Source organism: Hemitrygon akajei, chromosome 14, assembly GCF_048418815.1.
Source record: "Hemitrygon akajei chromosome 14, sHemAka1.3, whole genome shotgun sequence".
Lineage (NCBI taxonomy): Eukaryota > Metazoa > Chordata > Chondrichthyes > Myliobatiformes > Dasyatidae > Hemitrygon > Hemitrygon akajei.
In genome coordinates this window covers 31,258,064-31,276,512 of record NC_133137.1, presented here as the reverse complement: position 1 = coordinate 31,276,512, position 18,449 = coordinate 31,258,064, and the positions used below count along the sequence as shown (strand labels likewise).

Sequence of the window (18,449 nt, the reverse complement as noted above, 5' to 3'; positions counted from 1 at the left end):
TCAGTAGATGAAATAATATTAAAATTGTTGGACTTAAAGAAGATATAGAAGGAGAAGATCCAATAAATTTTTTTCAAAAATGGATCCCTGAAAAATTGGAAATGGAAAGAGAAACTCCAATTGAGATCGAAAGGGCTCATAGATCCTTAAGGTCAAGACCTCGAGCTGATCAAAACCCACGATCAATTTTGATAAAATGCTTACGATACCAAGACAAAGAAAAGATCCTGAAGGCCGCTGCCCAAAGTGCCAAAAATAGAAACGGGCCACTGATGATAGCAGGGAAACCAGTTCTTTTTTATCCTGATATAAGTTACAACCTGTTGAAGAGAAAGAAGGAATTTAACCCAGCGAAAAAAGCTTTATGGGAAAAGGGTTATAAATTTACAATGCGTTATCCAGCAACACTGATAATTTTTTTGGAGGAGGGAAAAAATTTTTTTCCCGATTATCGAAAAGCGGAGGAGTTTGTACAAGAACTTCCATCTATTCGCTAATTACACATAGAGGCTTCCAAACGTAATGGATTAAAGATGAAGATAGACCCAACGAACAGAAGTGATGGATATTTATGGATATTATAGAAGAGAAAAGCAAAATTTTAGAAATACTAAATGAGAATAGTATTTTTTTTTCTCTTCTTATACATATACTTTTTTATGTTGCGGGGGGGCTGGGGAGCTTTGGATCGGTTACTGCGGGATTCGCGTGTGTAATCATAGTGGTTGCCATGACCCGTACAGCAGAGGGGGGTAATGTTGTGTTTTTTTTCCCCACAACATTAGTAGGGGGGTATTTTGTTTTTTTCTTTATATTTTAATTTTCTTCTATCTTTTTGCCTGGATGATTGGTGGGGACACACATAGCAACATGGAGATTTTTATAAAGATTTCCCAGGATACCACGAAAGTTGAAAGATTAGGTATTATTATAGATTGGAGTAATATAATAAAAAAAATGACTAATCTACTAAATTTTTTAAGTTTTAATGGAAATAATTGGTTACTTGGGGAAAGAAATAAATATATATACTAAAGTTATTACGAACTCCATGGAGCATGTGGGGATCTTCCAATGTCCAGGCATTCCTTTTTTTTTTTCTTTCTTATTTTTTTAATAGGGATGTTAGGGGGGAGGGGTTAAGGGGAGGGGGGCTGGGTAACATTTTTTTTTCATACACATTTACTCTGTAACTATTTGAAAACAATAAAAAAAATGTATATTTCTACTTTATATAGGCTGTATATTTATCATATCATTCCTGCTTTTACTATATGTTAGTGTTATTTTAGGTTTTATGTGTTATTTGGTATGACTTGGTAGGTTATTTTTTGGGTCTGGGAACGCTCAAAAAATTTTCCCATATAAATTAATGGTAATTGCTTCTTCACTTTACGACATTTCGGCTTACAAACAGTTTCATAAGAACGCTCTACTTTCGGATAGCGGGGTAAACCTGTACATTTATTATCAAAGTATGTATGCAGAATACAACGCTGAGATTTATCGTCCCACAGACAGCCACGAAACAAAGAAAACTATGGAACCTGTTTGTAGAAAAAAAACATCAACAGCTCCCATGCGCAAAAAAAAACAAATCATGCAAATAGTAACAAAAAAAACCCAGTGAGAAACGCAGAATATAAACACAAAATCAAAAGAGTCCAGGCATATTCAGCTTAGTTCAGTGCTCGTTATCTGCAGGCTGCCCCAATTCACACCGATTCAAAATTGCCCAAAGTAGCAACAAAAGAAGGAGTGACCAGAGACCAGAAACGCATCATAACATGAACTACAGAGTCCAGTCCACAAACCGTGTCGATTAAACCTTGCTCAGGACTCCGGACTGCCATCCGAGAGTGTGAGAGACCATTCGAATGCAGTGACCATTCTCTGGGAGCAAGAGTAAGAGGGAGAGAGAGAGACCATCGTACATAGACGCCCTCCTCTGGCAGCAGCAAGCGAGGGGCTGGTTGATGGCGCTGAACACCCACTCGCCTTCCTCACCCAGCTGGATGATTTCAATCTTCCTCAGCGCTTTCACTGATGAGATCGGTGGGAAATGGAATTGACCGTAGGCTCACAGCCCGCCTCCAGGATTCTTGGCCTCGAGGCCACAAACCTCACTCAAAGCCGCATGGAACACCCTCGGAGACAGCAGCTTGCCAGATCGCTCAATCAACCTGAAAATGTAGATCACAGACTTCAGCAGAACCCCTCTTGAAAGAAAAAGAAGTAGTTCTGTGAACCGTCTGGAGGGAGCCGCCTCGGTCGCATTGTTCGTTGGCGCCATCTTCCGCCCTTCAAGATTGTTTAGTGTTATTTCCAGTACACAAGTGTAAAGGGGATTGAAATAATTGCTTTTTCAGATCCGATGCAGCACAAAAAAGCACAGTAAAATAAAAGAAATTTCTGTAAATATATAAGAAATATGAGTAGGAGTCGGCCATCTGGCCCATCGAGCTGCTCCACCATTCAATAAGAACATGACTGATCTGACCATGGACTCATCTCCACCTGCCTGCCTTTTCCCCATAACCCTTAATTCCCCAACTATGCAAAAATCTGTCCAACCTTGTCTTAAGTATATTCACTGAGGTAGCCTCCATTGCTTCATTGGGCAGAGAATTCCACAGATTCACCACCCCTGGGAAAAGCAGTTCCTTCTCATCACCATCCTAAATCCACTCCCCCGAATCTTCAGTCTTTTTTCCCTAATTCTAGTCTCATCTATCAGTGGAAACAGCTTATCTATCCCTTCCATAACTTTATATGTTTCTATAAGATCTCTCCTCATAGTCTAACCCCCTCATCTCTGGAATTGTCTGTACAAAAGGTGACTCTGACAGGAAATGATAAAGTCATGGTGGTTGGGGGTGTGGAGGGGTGGGTTAGTGGGTGGAGGTGTTGGTCTGTTTGGAGAAAGTATCTGTTCTTGAGTCTGGTGGTCCTGGCGTGGATGGTACAGTATGTAACTCTGCCCTGATGGGAGTGTGACAGACAGTCCATGAGCAGGTTGGCTGGGATCCTTCATGATACTGTAAGGTGTTGCCTTTTTCCAGCACAATTTTGTATATATGTCCTTGAGGGCAGGAAGGCTGGTGTTGGTGTAAATGATTCATGTACTAACATGTCCGTGAATGAAACATACCTTCTTCAGCAAAGTGCTGGTACACAGGTGACAATCTACATATGTGCAGGAGGGGATTGGGTGAATGGAGCAAAGATTTGCAACTGCAGTATGGAGACTAGAAGGAAGAAAATGAAGAGATACGGTACATTTCTGTTATGCTTATGAAAAAAAATTATCTTCTCTCATCAGAACCCCGGCCATTGGAACAGGAAGAATTGACTACAGAGGACGACAAAGACTGTGAGAAACCTCAGGTGTTACCGTGTCAGAAAGTTGCAATGTTTCCTGGAATGGACCCCGCAGTACTGAAGGTAAAATTCTTTGGAACTTAAAAAGCACAGTAATATTCTACTAAACTGGAATTTCGGACTGATTTCAGCTTGCTACAAGAATGGTGGTGCCAGTGCCTTGAGTGAGTTTGGTTAAATTGTTAAGCTGACTCAGTGGAGGAAAAAAAATCATACATATAAAAGAAATGTGTGATTTTTAGCTGGTCAGTTGTCAGACTACAAGCATCACGTATGGACTTGATGGGCTGAATGGTTCTCAGCTCTGCCTGAACAGTTTACTGAACCAATAAAGTTAAAACTGCCCCTGGCCTTTCAGATGGAGGTTATCAGGTCCCAGGTGCAGGACCAAGCTTATTATCACTAATTTATATCATGTGAAATCTGTTGTTTTGTAGCAGCAGCAGAGGGCCAAGACATAAAAAAAATTATAAGTAACCAAATAACAAGTGCAAAGAAAAAGGAATAACAAGATGGTATTCAGGGTTCATGTCTATGTTCCTTATGAGGGGTGGAAATGGGTGAGGCCGGGCAACTAGGTCTGGTGAAGCTGTGTAGGCCAATCCCCTGTACAGTAGATACAATGGGTTACAGAAACATTGATGAACTCTGACCATATATACCATCAGCTTTGGACGATGGAGAAGGGAAGTCATCAATGCCCTTGCTCAACTGGGAGCTAAGAGCCCATGATGGTTCGGGGTTCATGAACAGTTCAGGAATTTGATGGTGGAGGGGAAGGAACTGTTCCTAAATTGTTGAGTGTGAGTCTTCAGGTTCCTGTACTTCCTCCCTGTGGTACTGATGAAAAGAGGGCACATCCTGGATGGTGACAGTCCATAGTTGATGGATGGCACCTTCTTGTGGCTCCACTTCTCGAAATTGTGCTTGTTGATTGTGATGGACTCCACAGCCCTGATGCATACTGTGCATTGGAGCCACCATACAGGGCTGTGATGCCACCAATCAGAATATTCTCCACTGTATATCTACAGAAATTTTCAGAGTCTTTGGTGACGTAGCAAATCTCCTCTGGGGTGCCTTCTTCCTGAAGGCATCAATGTGTTGGGCCCAGAATAGATCGTCGGAGATGATGACGTACAGAAAGGTGAAGCTGCTCACTCTCTCCAGCACTGATGTCTCAATAAGGACCGGTGTATGCGTGTGTGTGTTCTCCTGACTTCCCCTTCCTAAAGCCCCACAATTAATTTTGTGGTCTTGCTGAAGCTGAGCGCAAGGTTGTTGTTTTAGCGACACCCCTCAACCAGCCAGTCTTTCTCACTCCTCGACCCTCCTCATTGCCAATTTGCATATATATTCCAAGAAAGACAGAAGTTATCCAATTCTTTTTGAAGTGCAATCAATATATGACTTCTAGTAAGATGGACACAGCAGCCTCTCTGGGTCTAACCAAAGGTGTGATTGTTCATCCTTTACGTCATTTTCATGACGGCAAGACACTGCTGCTTGTCACGTAGCGCATACCTACCCCACTAGCGAGGTGCTGGACAGTGATGAAGCCTGCTTCAGCCACCCATGGTGAAAAGGCGTCAGCGGCACAGGGAGACGTTTGCCTTCCAGTGACATTTTTGTTGTGATCGCAAGACCCTGTTGGATATTGGTAATGTAAAGTACTGCAACTCCCGTTCACTTGTTCATCGGCGAGACCCAGTGACGGGGGAGCTGCGTGGCCTTGGTTGTTGCAGCACGGACCAGGCCTCATTCACACCTCGGGGTCACCTGTTGCGGCCGCTGAGGAAGGAGACCCCGGAGCGGGCTATTTGCTGCTAGCTGGACTGGAGGCTGGCCCCCTCACATCTGCTGCCCTCTGGTGGTCACTCAGTGAGAGACGAGCTGGACTGCACAGTGCAATATGAGGAACTGTTGCGGGCTGTTCTTGCACAACATTCATACGCCATCAGTCTGCAGGCCATGACACTAGGGGACTTGAGCTATATTATTTTTATTTTTTATTTTTTAGTAACTATGTTTTCCTGCTGCTGAGTGTGATTGTGTTTCTGTGTTTTGCATCTTGGTCCTGGAAGAACGCCATGTCATTTGGCTGTATTCATGTGTAGGGGTGAATGACAATTAAACTTGCACTTGAAATATAAAATGTACTGCGTCAAAGAAAATGAGAGCTATTTTGCCTCTTTGATTCAGAGCCATACAACACCTAAACAGGCCCTTCTTCCCAACTGGTCCATGATAACCAAGACACACATCCAAGCACTATCTCAGACTTACATCTAATATATACAGTCTCAGAATATATTTTCATTGGGGCACTCAGTACAACTTCTGCAATAAAACTGGAAGGAACCGGGCAGCTTCAGAGCTGCAGTTGTTATCTAGCAGAACCAGATTATTACAGAAACTCGTTTGCTCAGATCCTGCCCCAGTACGAGTTATGGGGACACCTTGTGGTAAAAGTTGGAAGTGCAGATAAGGGGCAGAGTTTTTTTAAACTCTTTTAAATTCACAAGTGTAGTAAAACATGAACGCAACGGGAAGCTGCAGTTTCTGCATCTTCTAGCTATTTCTTCAGCAAATGTATGTGGAGAGAACTAATACGTTATTGTTTCAGGCCATATTTTTTAAATATAGATCAGTATGGCACTATATAGGGTCAGGTTTTTCAACCCACTATGTACCAAACCTACAGTAATCTAAATTAAAATAATCCCTCTGCCTACACATGATCCATATCTCTCCATTTCTTGTATATTCATGTGACTATCTAAAAGTGGTGGGGTGGAGATGCATCTCTACCAAAAGAGGTGTAAGGCGCTCTGCTAGTCTGCAGGTCACCCTTGGGCAAGGTGTTGCACCTGCTTAAACCACCCCCCCCTCCACACACACACAAAATCATGGTGAAGCCATGGGAGCAGGTGGCGGATGGTCGTATGAGCAGCTGGTGCATGTCACAAGTCCTGGTTATGTGACCACTGACGCCAGGTAATCTCTTAAGAGTATTGTTAATGGCTGGGGTCACCCAATTTGTAGAGATGCTGCCCAGAAGAAGGCAATGACAAACCTCTTCTGTAGAAAAATTTGCCAAGAATAATCATGGTACAGATGGCAGACCTTGATTGCCCATGTCATATGACACAGCACATAATCATGATGATTTAAAAGCCTCTTAAATGCCATTGTTGTATCTGCTGGTGTTGTGTTCTAGGCACCTATTAATCTCTGTGTAAAACAAAAGCTAACCTTGTCTCCACATATACTTTTCCCCTTCTCAGGTCAAAGTTCTGCCTTCTAGTATTTGATATTCCTACCCTGAGACAAAGATTTGAGGCCCTGAGGTAGCAAAGCAGCTTGAAACGATGATGTTCTTTCCGCCATGCTTCACAGTTGGGATGAGGTTTTGGTGCTGGTGTGCAGTATCCCTTTTCCTCCAAACATAGCAGTGTGCGTTTCTGCCAAAAAAATTCAACTTTTGTCTCACCTGTCCACAGAACATTGTCCCAGAAGCATTGTGGAACATCCGGATGGTCTTTTGCAAACTTGAGACATACAGCAATGGTTTTTTTGGAAACCAGTGGTTTCCATGAGCACCTTTCTTGTTCAGTGTTTTTCTTATAGTGGACAAATGAACAGAGACTTTAGTAAATTCTAGAGAGTTCCGCAGGTTTTTTTTTTAATCCTTGGGTTCTTTTACACCTCCTTCAGCATCACACATTGTGCTCTTGGTGTGATCTTTGCAGGACGCCCATTCCTAGGGAGACTAACAACAGTACTGAATTTCCTCCATTTGTAGACAATTTCTCTTACTGTGGACTGATGAACATTCAAGTCTTTAGAAATGCTATTGAAGCATTTTCCAGCTTCATGTATCTCTACAATTCTTCTAAGGTCCTCTGAAAGTTGTTTTGATCAAGCATGGTGCATATAAACAGATCCTTCTTGAGAAGAACAGGCTTTGTCTGTAACCAGACTTTGTTTGCCTTTTTTATTGGGTAGGGTACGTCTACAAACCACATCTCCAATCTCTTCTCATTGGTTGGAACACCTGAATCCAAATGGCTTTTATAGAAGGCATTACCCCAGAGATTCACATACTCAATTAAACCTTGACTGTGATTGTTTAAATGGCGGACTCGGAATGACGCAAAGTGCAACTGTTTGTGAGTTATTAGTTTAGGCAGATTGTGTTTGTCTATTATTATGACATAGATGAAGGTCAGACCATGTTTTTTGAGTAGTTAATGCAGAAAAGCGGGTCATTTATACATACCACAAACAACAGAGATCCCTGCACTGTGCAGAACACTACAGGTCACAGACCTCCAGCCAGAATATCACCTTTTGACCTATATCCTCTGTCTTTCATGTGCAAGCCAATTCAGAACCCAAACTAACAAGCCACGGTGGATCCCATGCATAGTATCTTTTGCATCAGTGACAGACCTTGTCAAATACCTTACTAAATTCTCTAAAGAACAACTGCTGCCCTATGCTCTTCAAAATCTCCTCAGAAAACCCAGGCAGGCTTGTAAGACATGACCTGCCTCAAACAGAGCCAAGCTGACTATCCCTAATTAGCCTTTGCTTTTTCAAATGCGAGTAAATCCTATCCCTAAGAAACCTCTCCAACAGATTCCGTACCCTTGAAGAGAGGAACACCAGCCCGTAATTCCTGAGTTATCCCCACTTCCCTTTTAAAAAAGAGACCATTGTCATCATTTATCATCAGCTATTCTGATAAACCATCAGTATTTCCTCATCCTTTCTGTGTAGCCTGACCCACTTGTATTTACAAATCTAAAAGTCATTGACCGTTGAGTGAAAATGGTATTTCAAATTGGCATAGATCACAGCAATCCCACATTTGAGGCAATGTGTATAATTTTAAGATGCCCTACTTTTCAAAAGTACAGAGTCACATTTAGCAGTGCACTGAGAAGCTTAGGGAGGAATTAGCTGATATTTATGGCTGTAAACAGTACAGAATCAAAGGGATCTTGGAAAACTTACATACACATCACTGAATATTGTTATGTGTATACTGGTATTTCAGTATATTAGATATACAAAATTATGAGGGGTGTAGATAGGGTAATTGAATGCAGACTTTTTACAGTGAGGTTGGGTGAGACTAGAACTAGAAGCCATGGGTTAAAGGTGAAATGTGAGGGGGATCTTCTTCACTCAGAGGGCGGTGTGAGTATGGAAAAGCTGCCAGCAGAAGTGGTGGATACGGGTTCAATTCCAACATTTAAGAGAGGTTTTCAATCTCTACCTGGATGGGAAGCATATGGGGGGTGGGGGGTGGGGGGGGAGCTATGGGCCAAGTGCAGATCGAAGAGATAAGGCAGAATAATAGTTTGGCATGAACTAGATGGGCTGAAGGATCTGTGCCTGTGTTATAGTGCTCTATGACTATGTTGGCACAGTGGTCAAAATTAAACCAAATTTAGGCTTTATTTCTGAGGGGATAGAAATGCAATCTAGTTAAGTTAAAATTAAATTGAATTTTTGTTGCATCATACTTGGAATTAAGTTTGGTTATAAAAAGATAAAAGGAAAGAAGTGTAACATTGACAAACAAAATTTGAAATTAGAAGCATTTTGAACAAGTAGATGAATCAAATAGACTCTCAGAGAGAAAAATTAATGCAGCATCAACCCATACTTGGTTATAAAAAGATAAAATTCTGCTTGAACTATAAGTTTATATGGTGCAGGGAAGGATGAATAGGCTTGGTCTGTTTTCTCTTAAAAGGAAGTATTTAAAGGGGATCAGTATAAAGGAGATCTTGATTCGGGCAGAATCAGCAAGGATTTCCATTTGAGACGGTAGAGCAAATATAAAACTGCAAAAGGTCAAATGGGGATTTCAGAGGTGCTGAGGATATGGAGCTCGTAGCCAGAAGTGACACAGTGCACAGCAAGTCAAGCTGCAATGTCACTGGTTCGATCCCAGCAACTGGTGCTGTTTATCTGGAGTTTGTGTGTTAGCTTTGAACTCTGGTTCTTCCCCTCAACCCACATCTCAAGGTTGGTAGGTTAATTAGTTACTGTAAGTTGCCCGTGGTCTGTCGGTGATGGGTAGAGTTGATGGGAAGAATAATATGGGATCAGTGACCCGCATGGATTCAATAGATTAAGAAGCCTGTTTCGTGCTGTATGACTCTAAGGAGTGTTTCAGGCTATTACTTTGACTGTTCAAGTTCAAGTTGTCATTTAAGTATATACACGCACACTGCTAAATGAGACGTTTCTCTGGACCAGGGTGTCAAGCACAGTTGTACACGTAACAATCATATAACACACAATTTAGCAAAGTAAGGATAAAATCTACAGATGAATAATGCATAAATAAATAAAGTGCATAAATTAAATATTGTAGGGTACAGAACCAGTTAACCAGTGACGCTTTGAATACAGTGGACCAGGAGTTCAGAAGCCTAATGGTCTGAGGGAAGAGACTCTTTCCCATCCTGACCGTCCTTGTTTTTATGCAACGGAATCTCCTGCCTGATGGTAGAAAGTCAAAGACGATGGGTAGGATCCTTGATAATACTAAGGACCCTGCGTACGCAGCGCTCCTGATAAATGTCCCCAATAGATGGTAGCGAGACCCCTGTGATCCTCTCAGCCATTCTCACTGTCCTTTGTAGGGACTTCTGGCCTGATGCTTGAATGCTTCCATACCAGATGGAGATGCAACTTGTCAGGACACTCTCAATGGTGCTCCTATAAACACGGTTAAGATGGGAGGTAGGGGGGACCTCTCTTGCCTCAATCTCCTTAGGAAGAGGGGGCGCTTTCAAGGAAAAACAAGTATGCCAGTAAAAGGAGTAAGACGCCAATGGTTACATTGAGAAGGATAGAGAGGGTGGATTAGATGAAGCAGAGGTAAAGCATTAATTCTGGCATGTACAGTTTATGTAATACTTTTTAACTGAATTTATGTTCACTGGGACCAAGTGACTGAGAAGAAATATTATTCAATTTTCTTACATGTGAAGAAGCTTGGGTAGTGTACATCCAAGCATGTTGCTAGCTGAGCCAAACCCAAAGGAGATAAGTGCAGCATTGACGAGCAAGATTGAAATTAGAAGCATTTTTTAACTATTAGATGAATCAAATAGACTCCCAGAGAGAACAATTAATACAGCATCAACTGATACTTGGAAATGAAATGAATAACTGGATAGATAAAATAATTATGCATGTAAGGATAATGAGCGACAGTAATATGCAAAAGCAATTTGGAACGTAACAGTTACTGAGCTGCCTGGATTCTTAAAATATCACAACTGAAAACTGACTGAGATTTTTATTTATTTATTGAGATACTGTGCAGAATAAGCTCTTCCAGCCCTTCAATCTGTGCCGCCCAGTAACCCCCAATTTAACCCCGCCTAATCACGGGACAATTCACAATGAGCAATTAACCTACCAACCAGCATGTCTTTGGACTGTGGGAGGAACATATTTTGTTGAATAGAAGGCCAGATGGGTATTTAGGTGTTGTTCAATTTAGTTTCTTTGGAGACAGAGGACTGAGTGAGGTAGATCATACGGCAAGTCACTTTATCTGCACTTCTCTTTTTTTCCCTATCTTCTGTTGAGAAGGTGCTTGCATGGTTAAATCTGAACCATAGCCACGCACATTTCACACAGAATGCAACTGGCATTGGTTTATTATTGTCACGTGTACCAAAATACAATGAAAAGCTTGTCTTTTTACCATTTATACAGATCAGTTTATTAATGAGGTAGAACAAATATAAAACCATAGCATTGCAGAATAAATAGTAAAAGCTGAAAGCAAGTGCAGTGAACGATGAAGTGCTAGGTTGTAAACAAGCAGATAGTCCATCTTATTGTACAAAGGTCCATTCCAGAGTCTATAACAATGGGACAGGAGTCGTCCTTGTGGTATGTGATTTTTGTATCTTCTCCCCAATGGGAAAGGAGAGAGTTTACGGTGTGGGTGGGGACTTTGATTATATAAAAAGCTTTATTGAAGAAGTGAGAATTGTAGACAGTCTGAGGAGGGAAGGTTGGTTCCCGTGAAGAGCTGAGCTATGTCCTCAACTCTGTACTTTCTTGTGGTCACGTGCAGAGCGATTGCTATACTGAGCTGATAACCATCCAAAAGAATGCATTTTATAGTGCATTGATAAAAATCGGTAAGGGTCAATGGGGACAAATTTCCTTAGCCTGCTGGGGTAGTAGAGGTGTTGATGAGCTTCCTTGGCCGTGATGTCAACGCGGTTGGACCAGGACAAGACTGTTGGTGATGTTCTCACCTAGGAACTTGAAGCTCTCAACCCTTTCAACTCAACGCCATTAAGTTCAAAGTTAAAGGTAAATTTTATTCTCAAAGTACATAATGGGATCTTTGTAGGTTCCAGATCCTCGGTAATGGTCTTTATATATGAGGATCAGAGGGTTCTTGGGGTCCGAATCCATAGGACACTAAAAGTTGCTATGCAGGTTGACTGTGGTTAAGAAGGTATACAGTGCATTGGCCTTCATCAACCGTGGGATTGAGATTAAGAGCCAAGAGGTAATGTTACAGCTGTATAGGACCCTGGTCAGACCCTACTTGGAGTACTGTGCTCAATTCTGGGCGCCTCACTACAGGAAGGATGTGGAAACTCTAGAAAGGGTGCAGAGGAGATTTACGAGAATGTTGCCTGGATTGGGGAGCATGCCTTATGAGAATAGGTTGAGTGAACTCGGCCTTTTCTCCTTGGAGTGACAGAGGATGAGAGGTGACCTGATCAAGGTGTACAAGATAATGAGAGGCAGGCATTGACCGTGTGGATAGTCAGAGGCTTTTCCCCAGGGCTGAAATGGTTAGCATGAGAGGGCACAGTTTTAAGGTGTTTGGGAGTAGGTACAGAGGAGATGTCAGGGGTAAGTTTTTTTACACAGACAGTGGTGAGTGCATGGAATGGGCTGCTGGCAACGGTGGTGGAGGTGGATATGATAGGGTCTTTAAAGAGATGGCTCCTGGATGGCTACATGCAGCTTAGAAAGATAGAGGGCTATGGATAAAGCCTAGGTAGTTCTAAGGTAGGGACATGTTTGGCAAGCTTTGTGGGCCGAAGGGCCTGTATTGTGCTGTAGGTTTTCTATGTTTCTATGTCACCATAAACAACCCTCAGATTCATTTTGTTGTGGGCATACTCAGTAAATCTATAGAATGGTAACCACTCAATAGAATCAGTGAAAGACCAGCCAACTAGGGCGGCCAACCAGAGAGCAGAAGGCAAAAAACTGTATAAATACAAAAAGAACAAACAAACAAACAAACAAGCAATAAATATCAAGGGTATGAGATGAAGAGTCACTGAAGGTGAGTTCATTGGTTGTGCACTGCCCATCTTTTTGAAGGTAATGGCCAGCTCTCTTGTTTGTTGACGTTGAAGAAGAAGTTGTGAGGTGATACTGTCTCCCAGTTTCAAGTTATTGAAATCTCATTATTCTGGTTTTGTTTTCCATGCTAGGCAAGTCTACGGAGATCTCGACCAGAGGTTGAAGCTCCAAATGAATTGAATTCCAAATCTTCCAAGCCTCATCCCCAGCAGGGTTTCAGAGTTCTGCCACCAACAACTAGCAAAGGGGAAAAGTAAGTAAAGACTTTTTTCATGGCTGCCTTTGACAGTTTTAAGCCCCTTTGCTGAAGATTTGCAGGAGATTTGTTTCCAGCATCACTCAAAGCCTCTTTGCAGGCATTATCTCATGTAATCTGCTCAGGACTTGTTCACATTCCTGCCACCTTCTGGTTACTAGTACCATTTCGTCCTGTCTGGGATTGCTTCCCTTCAGACGTTCAGTTTATGAAGAAAATCCAATGAGTGTTTTTTTTTTATACTTTCAGTTATCTTATTCTTAAGATTATATTATTGTAATGATGTGTTGGCATTTTCACTTCACTTTTCAGGCCCAGTGCGGCAGTTCCTTCATGGCTACAGGAGCTAAAATCAAAGAAAAGGTTGAGTCAGATTCAGCCTTCGTCTGAAGGTAGGTAAAACCAATGGCTATAAATCTGTCACTCCGTGCACTGGTCAAAGTTGATGATCACTAACCAGCATTATATAGTTGAGTAATTGCTAATCTGTAAAGCCATGGGATAATCTCAGAATTAAAGGGAGTGATGTACGGTTGTTGGGAGGCACCTTAGCCTAGTGGTTAGCACAACACTTTACAGTACCAGCGACCCGGGTTCAATTCCCACCACTCTCTGTTCCTATTTCCTCTCACTGTCCAAAGACGTACCGGTTGGTAGGTTAATTGGTCATTATAAATTGTCATGTGACTAGGCTAGGATTAAATCGGGGGACTGCTGGGTGGCGTGGCTCGAAGAGTTGGGAGGGCCTATTCCAGGCTGTATCTCTAAATAAATAATTAAAGAAGATTGCTCAGCATCATACTAAATCTCATTAAAATCAAGAAAGGGATAGTAATAGTACCATATCTGGAGCACATAGGAAGCGTAGAACTGTAATGGAGTTTTGGAGTGAGAGAACAGCAATAAAGAATCATAAGAGCTATACAGCCCAGAAACAAGCCCTTTGGCCCATCTAGTCCATGCTGAACTATTATTCTGCCTAGTCCCATTGACCAGCACCTGAACCACACCCCTCCCATCCATGTACTTATCCAAGCGTCTCTTAATTGTCACGATTGAATCCACATCTACCACTTGTGCTGGTAGCTCAGTCCACCCTCTGAGTGAAGAATTTCCCAATCAATTTTAAAATATGTTGGAAGTTGTTGTGCTTGTTGCTCTGATGATTTACCATCAGATTTGTGCTGATGAAATAGATAGATTGTTGTTATTCAGCATTAATTAGAATGAATTTATAACAACTTCCTGTTGTATTGCTGCCAGTTTTTACAATATTTCCCCATGACAAACCATCAGTAGATTTTACATCCGTTTGAACTATAGGGGTGGGAAAATAGATTATTAACAGAATGGATTTTGGAGTTTTTAAAAATCCCAAACACATGCATACTTACAAAGGGGCAGCTTTAAACATCTCCCTTGGGGATATTCTTCATGCTAAAGTCCAGATAACCAACGGTTAAGGCAGGTGCATGATAACCCCCGTGCAAAGCAAACTTATGCAGATTTGCACAATAAATCTCAAACAGCAAAACAAGTCCAGTTTCTCCCTCCTACCCACGTACACAGACCAAGACCACAGTTCCGTTCCTCTGTGAAGAGCTATTGTTTCTGCTGTGAGATATTGATCTTCAGTTAGCAATCTTCCATCTAATCGGAGAGTCCTTTTTTGATGTGCAGAACCAAAACCTGAACATCAGATGTGTCTGTCTGTTTGTGTTAGGTAGCAACAAGGGTGGAGGCCTCAGCTGTATAACCACTGGGTGGGTGTGTCAGTTGGAAAACAGTGGGTAGCAAATTGTGTGGGGTGGGGTGAAATTTTCCTTTTTGCATAATGGAGTGGAGGGAAGGTATCAAATGTACAGGTTTTCTTTCCAATACTGAAGTCATCTGCTTTATTTTGTTTCACAGACTAATGAATGAAAGGCACTCAACAGAAAAATGAGTCCGATACAAGCCTTAAGTGTCCACCAACGTAAAAAGAGAAAAAAAACTTGTGCTGCTCTCATTGCTTCCTGCCTCGCTACCTGCATGGTGCCTTCCCATAGTGCTTTGTGAATAGGCTGCTTACAGTTCATACATGAAACAGAATAATGCTCTATTTTGTCAGATACTAGGGTTCATTGCCTGGAACTCTTAAGAAATGTCACTTTAAAACAAATAATAATTTTAAAAAAGAAACAATTCTGACTGTGATTGAGCTGGGTGCTCTCTCCACAGCGCTTCAGTTGTACAAGGGGTAGTATCTGTGGAAGCTGGGAATTGGAGAGAACGTGACCCAGGAAGTTCTGGTGCATACGGTCACTCTTACCAATTTGGGAGGACAACTACTCTGGGGAATTCTTGGAACAGAGAGTGCTCTAACACAAAGAACAGATGAGCCAAACTCATGGAAATGGAATTCACCATCAGCTGATCGGGACTGTCTTACATGGTTTTTGCTATTTGAGAACTGCTGAAGCTTTGGTGCTAGTGTTAACAAGACAAAAAGAAAGTTCTAAAAATCAATTCCTTGCTTTAAACCTGTCTGTATCACCTTCATTAGTGATCCAATGACCTCTGTTCACTGTATATTTTTCTAACATTCGTGCCCATTGGGTGATCTGTGTGTAGCATTATATTTGTGTAATGGGGAATTAAGTATTAAAACCAACGATTTTCATCTACTCCCATCTTGGAATTGATTTTTACAACTTTGGCGATATTCACTCCTCCTGAACTCTTGTAAGAACTAGACAGCTTGCGTGTTTTCTGTTTTTATGAAATGTAAACAGAAGATGAAAATGTTTACCACCATGACAGGAATGTAAGTTTGACTGGTTATGTCACTAATTGTTTGGTTAGATGTAGAACAATTTTTACAAGATTCTCATGTCCTTGGCAAAACCCATCTTTGACTCTGGTTTAAGCACTCATCTATGTTTATGAACTGTTGAAATATCTGCCAGCCTGTCGGGTAGGCAAATGCCTTGTTCAAGGATTGAGCTTTTGTTCAATATATATTGAATTATTATTTTTATTATTTCTTTCCTTCAGATGCAGGAAGAATAGCAATAACCTGTTAAAACGTTAACTGTCTGCAAAAAGCGATGTAAATATTTGTTGGTTTTGTGTTGCCTTTGTAAACAATTAGTACAAGTGGGGCAAGAAAATGAATGAGGCTTCATACCCAACAGTGTGGCTGATGGAGGTTTTAGCCCCTTGCCCGTGCGTCCCACAGTAAATAACCTTCAGGCACTAGGTTAAAATCTGAGTACCAGAGATACCAGGTAATGACTCAAATTTTCTAACATTGGAATTATTTTACTGCAGACTGTACCACTTTTAACTTTTCAACCAGTTAGCACTATTGGCAAAAGTTGTGAAGTAAATTAAGTGTTTCCTACTCTAAAAAGAGGAATAAAAAGTGTAGAATCCATAACATCACAATACCATGAAAACACAAGGGAGGGTGGACTGAACATGTCGTGGGTGCAGGCTGCAAATGTTGTCTTTGCCTGTTCTTTACCTGTGGGTTTGCAACCTGCCACAAGATTTATTAGATTGTACAGTTAAGTACATATTTAACAGGTATGAGGGATTCCCTCTTCAATCATTTCACAGTTAGGTATTACAAAGAAGTTTGTGATTTAATACATTTTTGGCAAGAAGGAAGTTGTTCATCCATTGTAAAAGGGGTACCAGTACCAGACTGCTGGAATATGCTTCCAGTTAAATGAGGCAAACTTTATGTGGCCCATAACTAGTTCTGAGCTGCCATAGGTTTTGTGCCAAGTGTTTACATTCCCACTCTTCTCAAAGGAATCTCTGGTTACTCCTGTTTCAAATCTATGGTTGCAATCTGGGTTTTGTTTCTCAACATTCAGAGAATGCACTGGAATGAGATTGAACTCCTCAGAGGAAGTCTGGATGTTGTATATTTTTATGGTGAAACATTCAGAATAAAGTTTTACAGACTGTGATTTGCAGTGGTTTTAGCCAAAGTTTCTGTTCTTTTTTAACTATCCAAACTTTAGTCCTTTGAAGAGAGCAAATCAGGAGGTGAAATCTAACAAATATAGAAAGACAACTTGTTAAGTTGCTGATCCTCAGCAATCTGATCAGATATTTTTAAAAAATGATTATTTTTATCATCTGATACGGGCTCTGCTTGTCTTTTGGTTAGAATTGAGCCCTTAAAAACAAAAGATGGAATTGTCTCAATCTTTTTTGTCAGTCCTTACTCAAAATATAAGTAAGAACTTAGAAATGTTCCCTACTAATCCCATGAGTCATCATGCTAACTGGGCATGCATGCATTTCTTCCTCTTTAAATTGTTGTGCTTCTAATTTTAATTCTTAACTGAGTGATGTAGAATGCAATGCAAATTGATTAGCTAAAATGCTGCACAGAAAATGTTTTGATTTTCTAAACAGTGAGGATATTCATATATGTAACAATTGGAATGATTTCCTGCACAGTTTTCACTTCCGTGAGCTCAGAAAGTTGATTGGCATTCAGGTAATCATTGCGTGACTCAACAGTTTCTCTTAAATCTTTATTCTGAATGTATGTTTATGAGAATTATAAAAGTATATGGTATTTTATATTTTGAAAGAATGATAATGGTGAATGCGATATTTGTAATTACTAAAAAATTTTTTTGTATTTTAGTTTTACAATCTGATTAATTCATGATGTATAAATGAGTCCTTTGTTATGTTTAAAAAGTGTAGAGTTCCTTTACTTGCACCAGCAAACATTTCTCTGTTTCACCAATTTCCACTCTTCTGTGTTAGGTACAGTGTTTGGATTAAAAGTGACCCTTTTAATTTAGTCCTTAATGTTTCATATTCCATTTTGGACTAATGACATAAAGATTGATACAGCTGAGTCTGACTGGTCTGAAGGACTAACATCTGCATTGCTCTCTGAATGTATCTGTGTCAGATGAACTCTGAACGTAGTTTCGACGAGGAGACTACGCCAGGCACAATTGCAGAGGGTGAAGACATGACCGCTAAGCTGATTCAGTGTGCTACGTGCATGATGTGGGAGGTCAGGGACACTGATGGTGCCCATGGCTGCTACAGCTGTGGAAAGTGTGTCCAGATTCAGCTTCTGAAGGAGCATGTTGTAGCACTGAAGAAAGAACTGGATGACCTCAGGTTTATCCATGAAAACGAGGGTTTTCTGGACAGGACCTACAGTGAGGTTGTTACACTGAGGATACCGGAAGAGAGAAAGGGGGCGACGATGAGGAAGGAAAGGATGCTTGAAGTACAGGAGATCCCAGGGGAAGTACCTCTCGTAAACAGGTTCACCTTCTTGGAAACTGTCAGGACGGAAGATACTGCCAGTATGAGAGGCGGACAGGTCTGCGAGCTGAAAATTGGTTCAGAAGCAGAGCCGAGGAGTCAGACATCAGGAAGGGCCATGGTAGTAGGG

The 18,449-nt window shown here is 41.2% G+C and overlaps 1 protein-coding gene across 3 annotated transcripts in view; it reads left to right on the top strand.

The window, feature by feature from the left end:
• The window catches only part of LOC140738451 (uncharacterized), a 268,214-nt gene extending 251,231 nt beyond the window's left edge, over window positions 1-16,983 (top strand). For all 3 annotated transcript variants that reach the window (XM_073065743.1, XM_073065744.1, XM_073065742.1), the window contains 4 exons: window positions 3,323-3,444; window positions 12,897-13,018; window positions 13,334-13,413; window positions 14,933-16,983. In XM_073065743.1, the coding sequence (XP_072921844.1) occupies window positions 3,323-3,444; window positions 12,897-13,018; window positions 13,334-13,413; window positions 14,933-14,937 (329 nt within the window). In that variant the 3' untranslated portion in view covers window positions 14,938-16,983. The remainder of the gene's footprint in view (window positions 1-3,322; window positions 3,445-12,896; window positions 13,019-13,333; window positions 13,414-14,932) is intronic.
• Window positions 16,984-18,449: the final 1,466 nt, after the last annotated feature.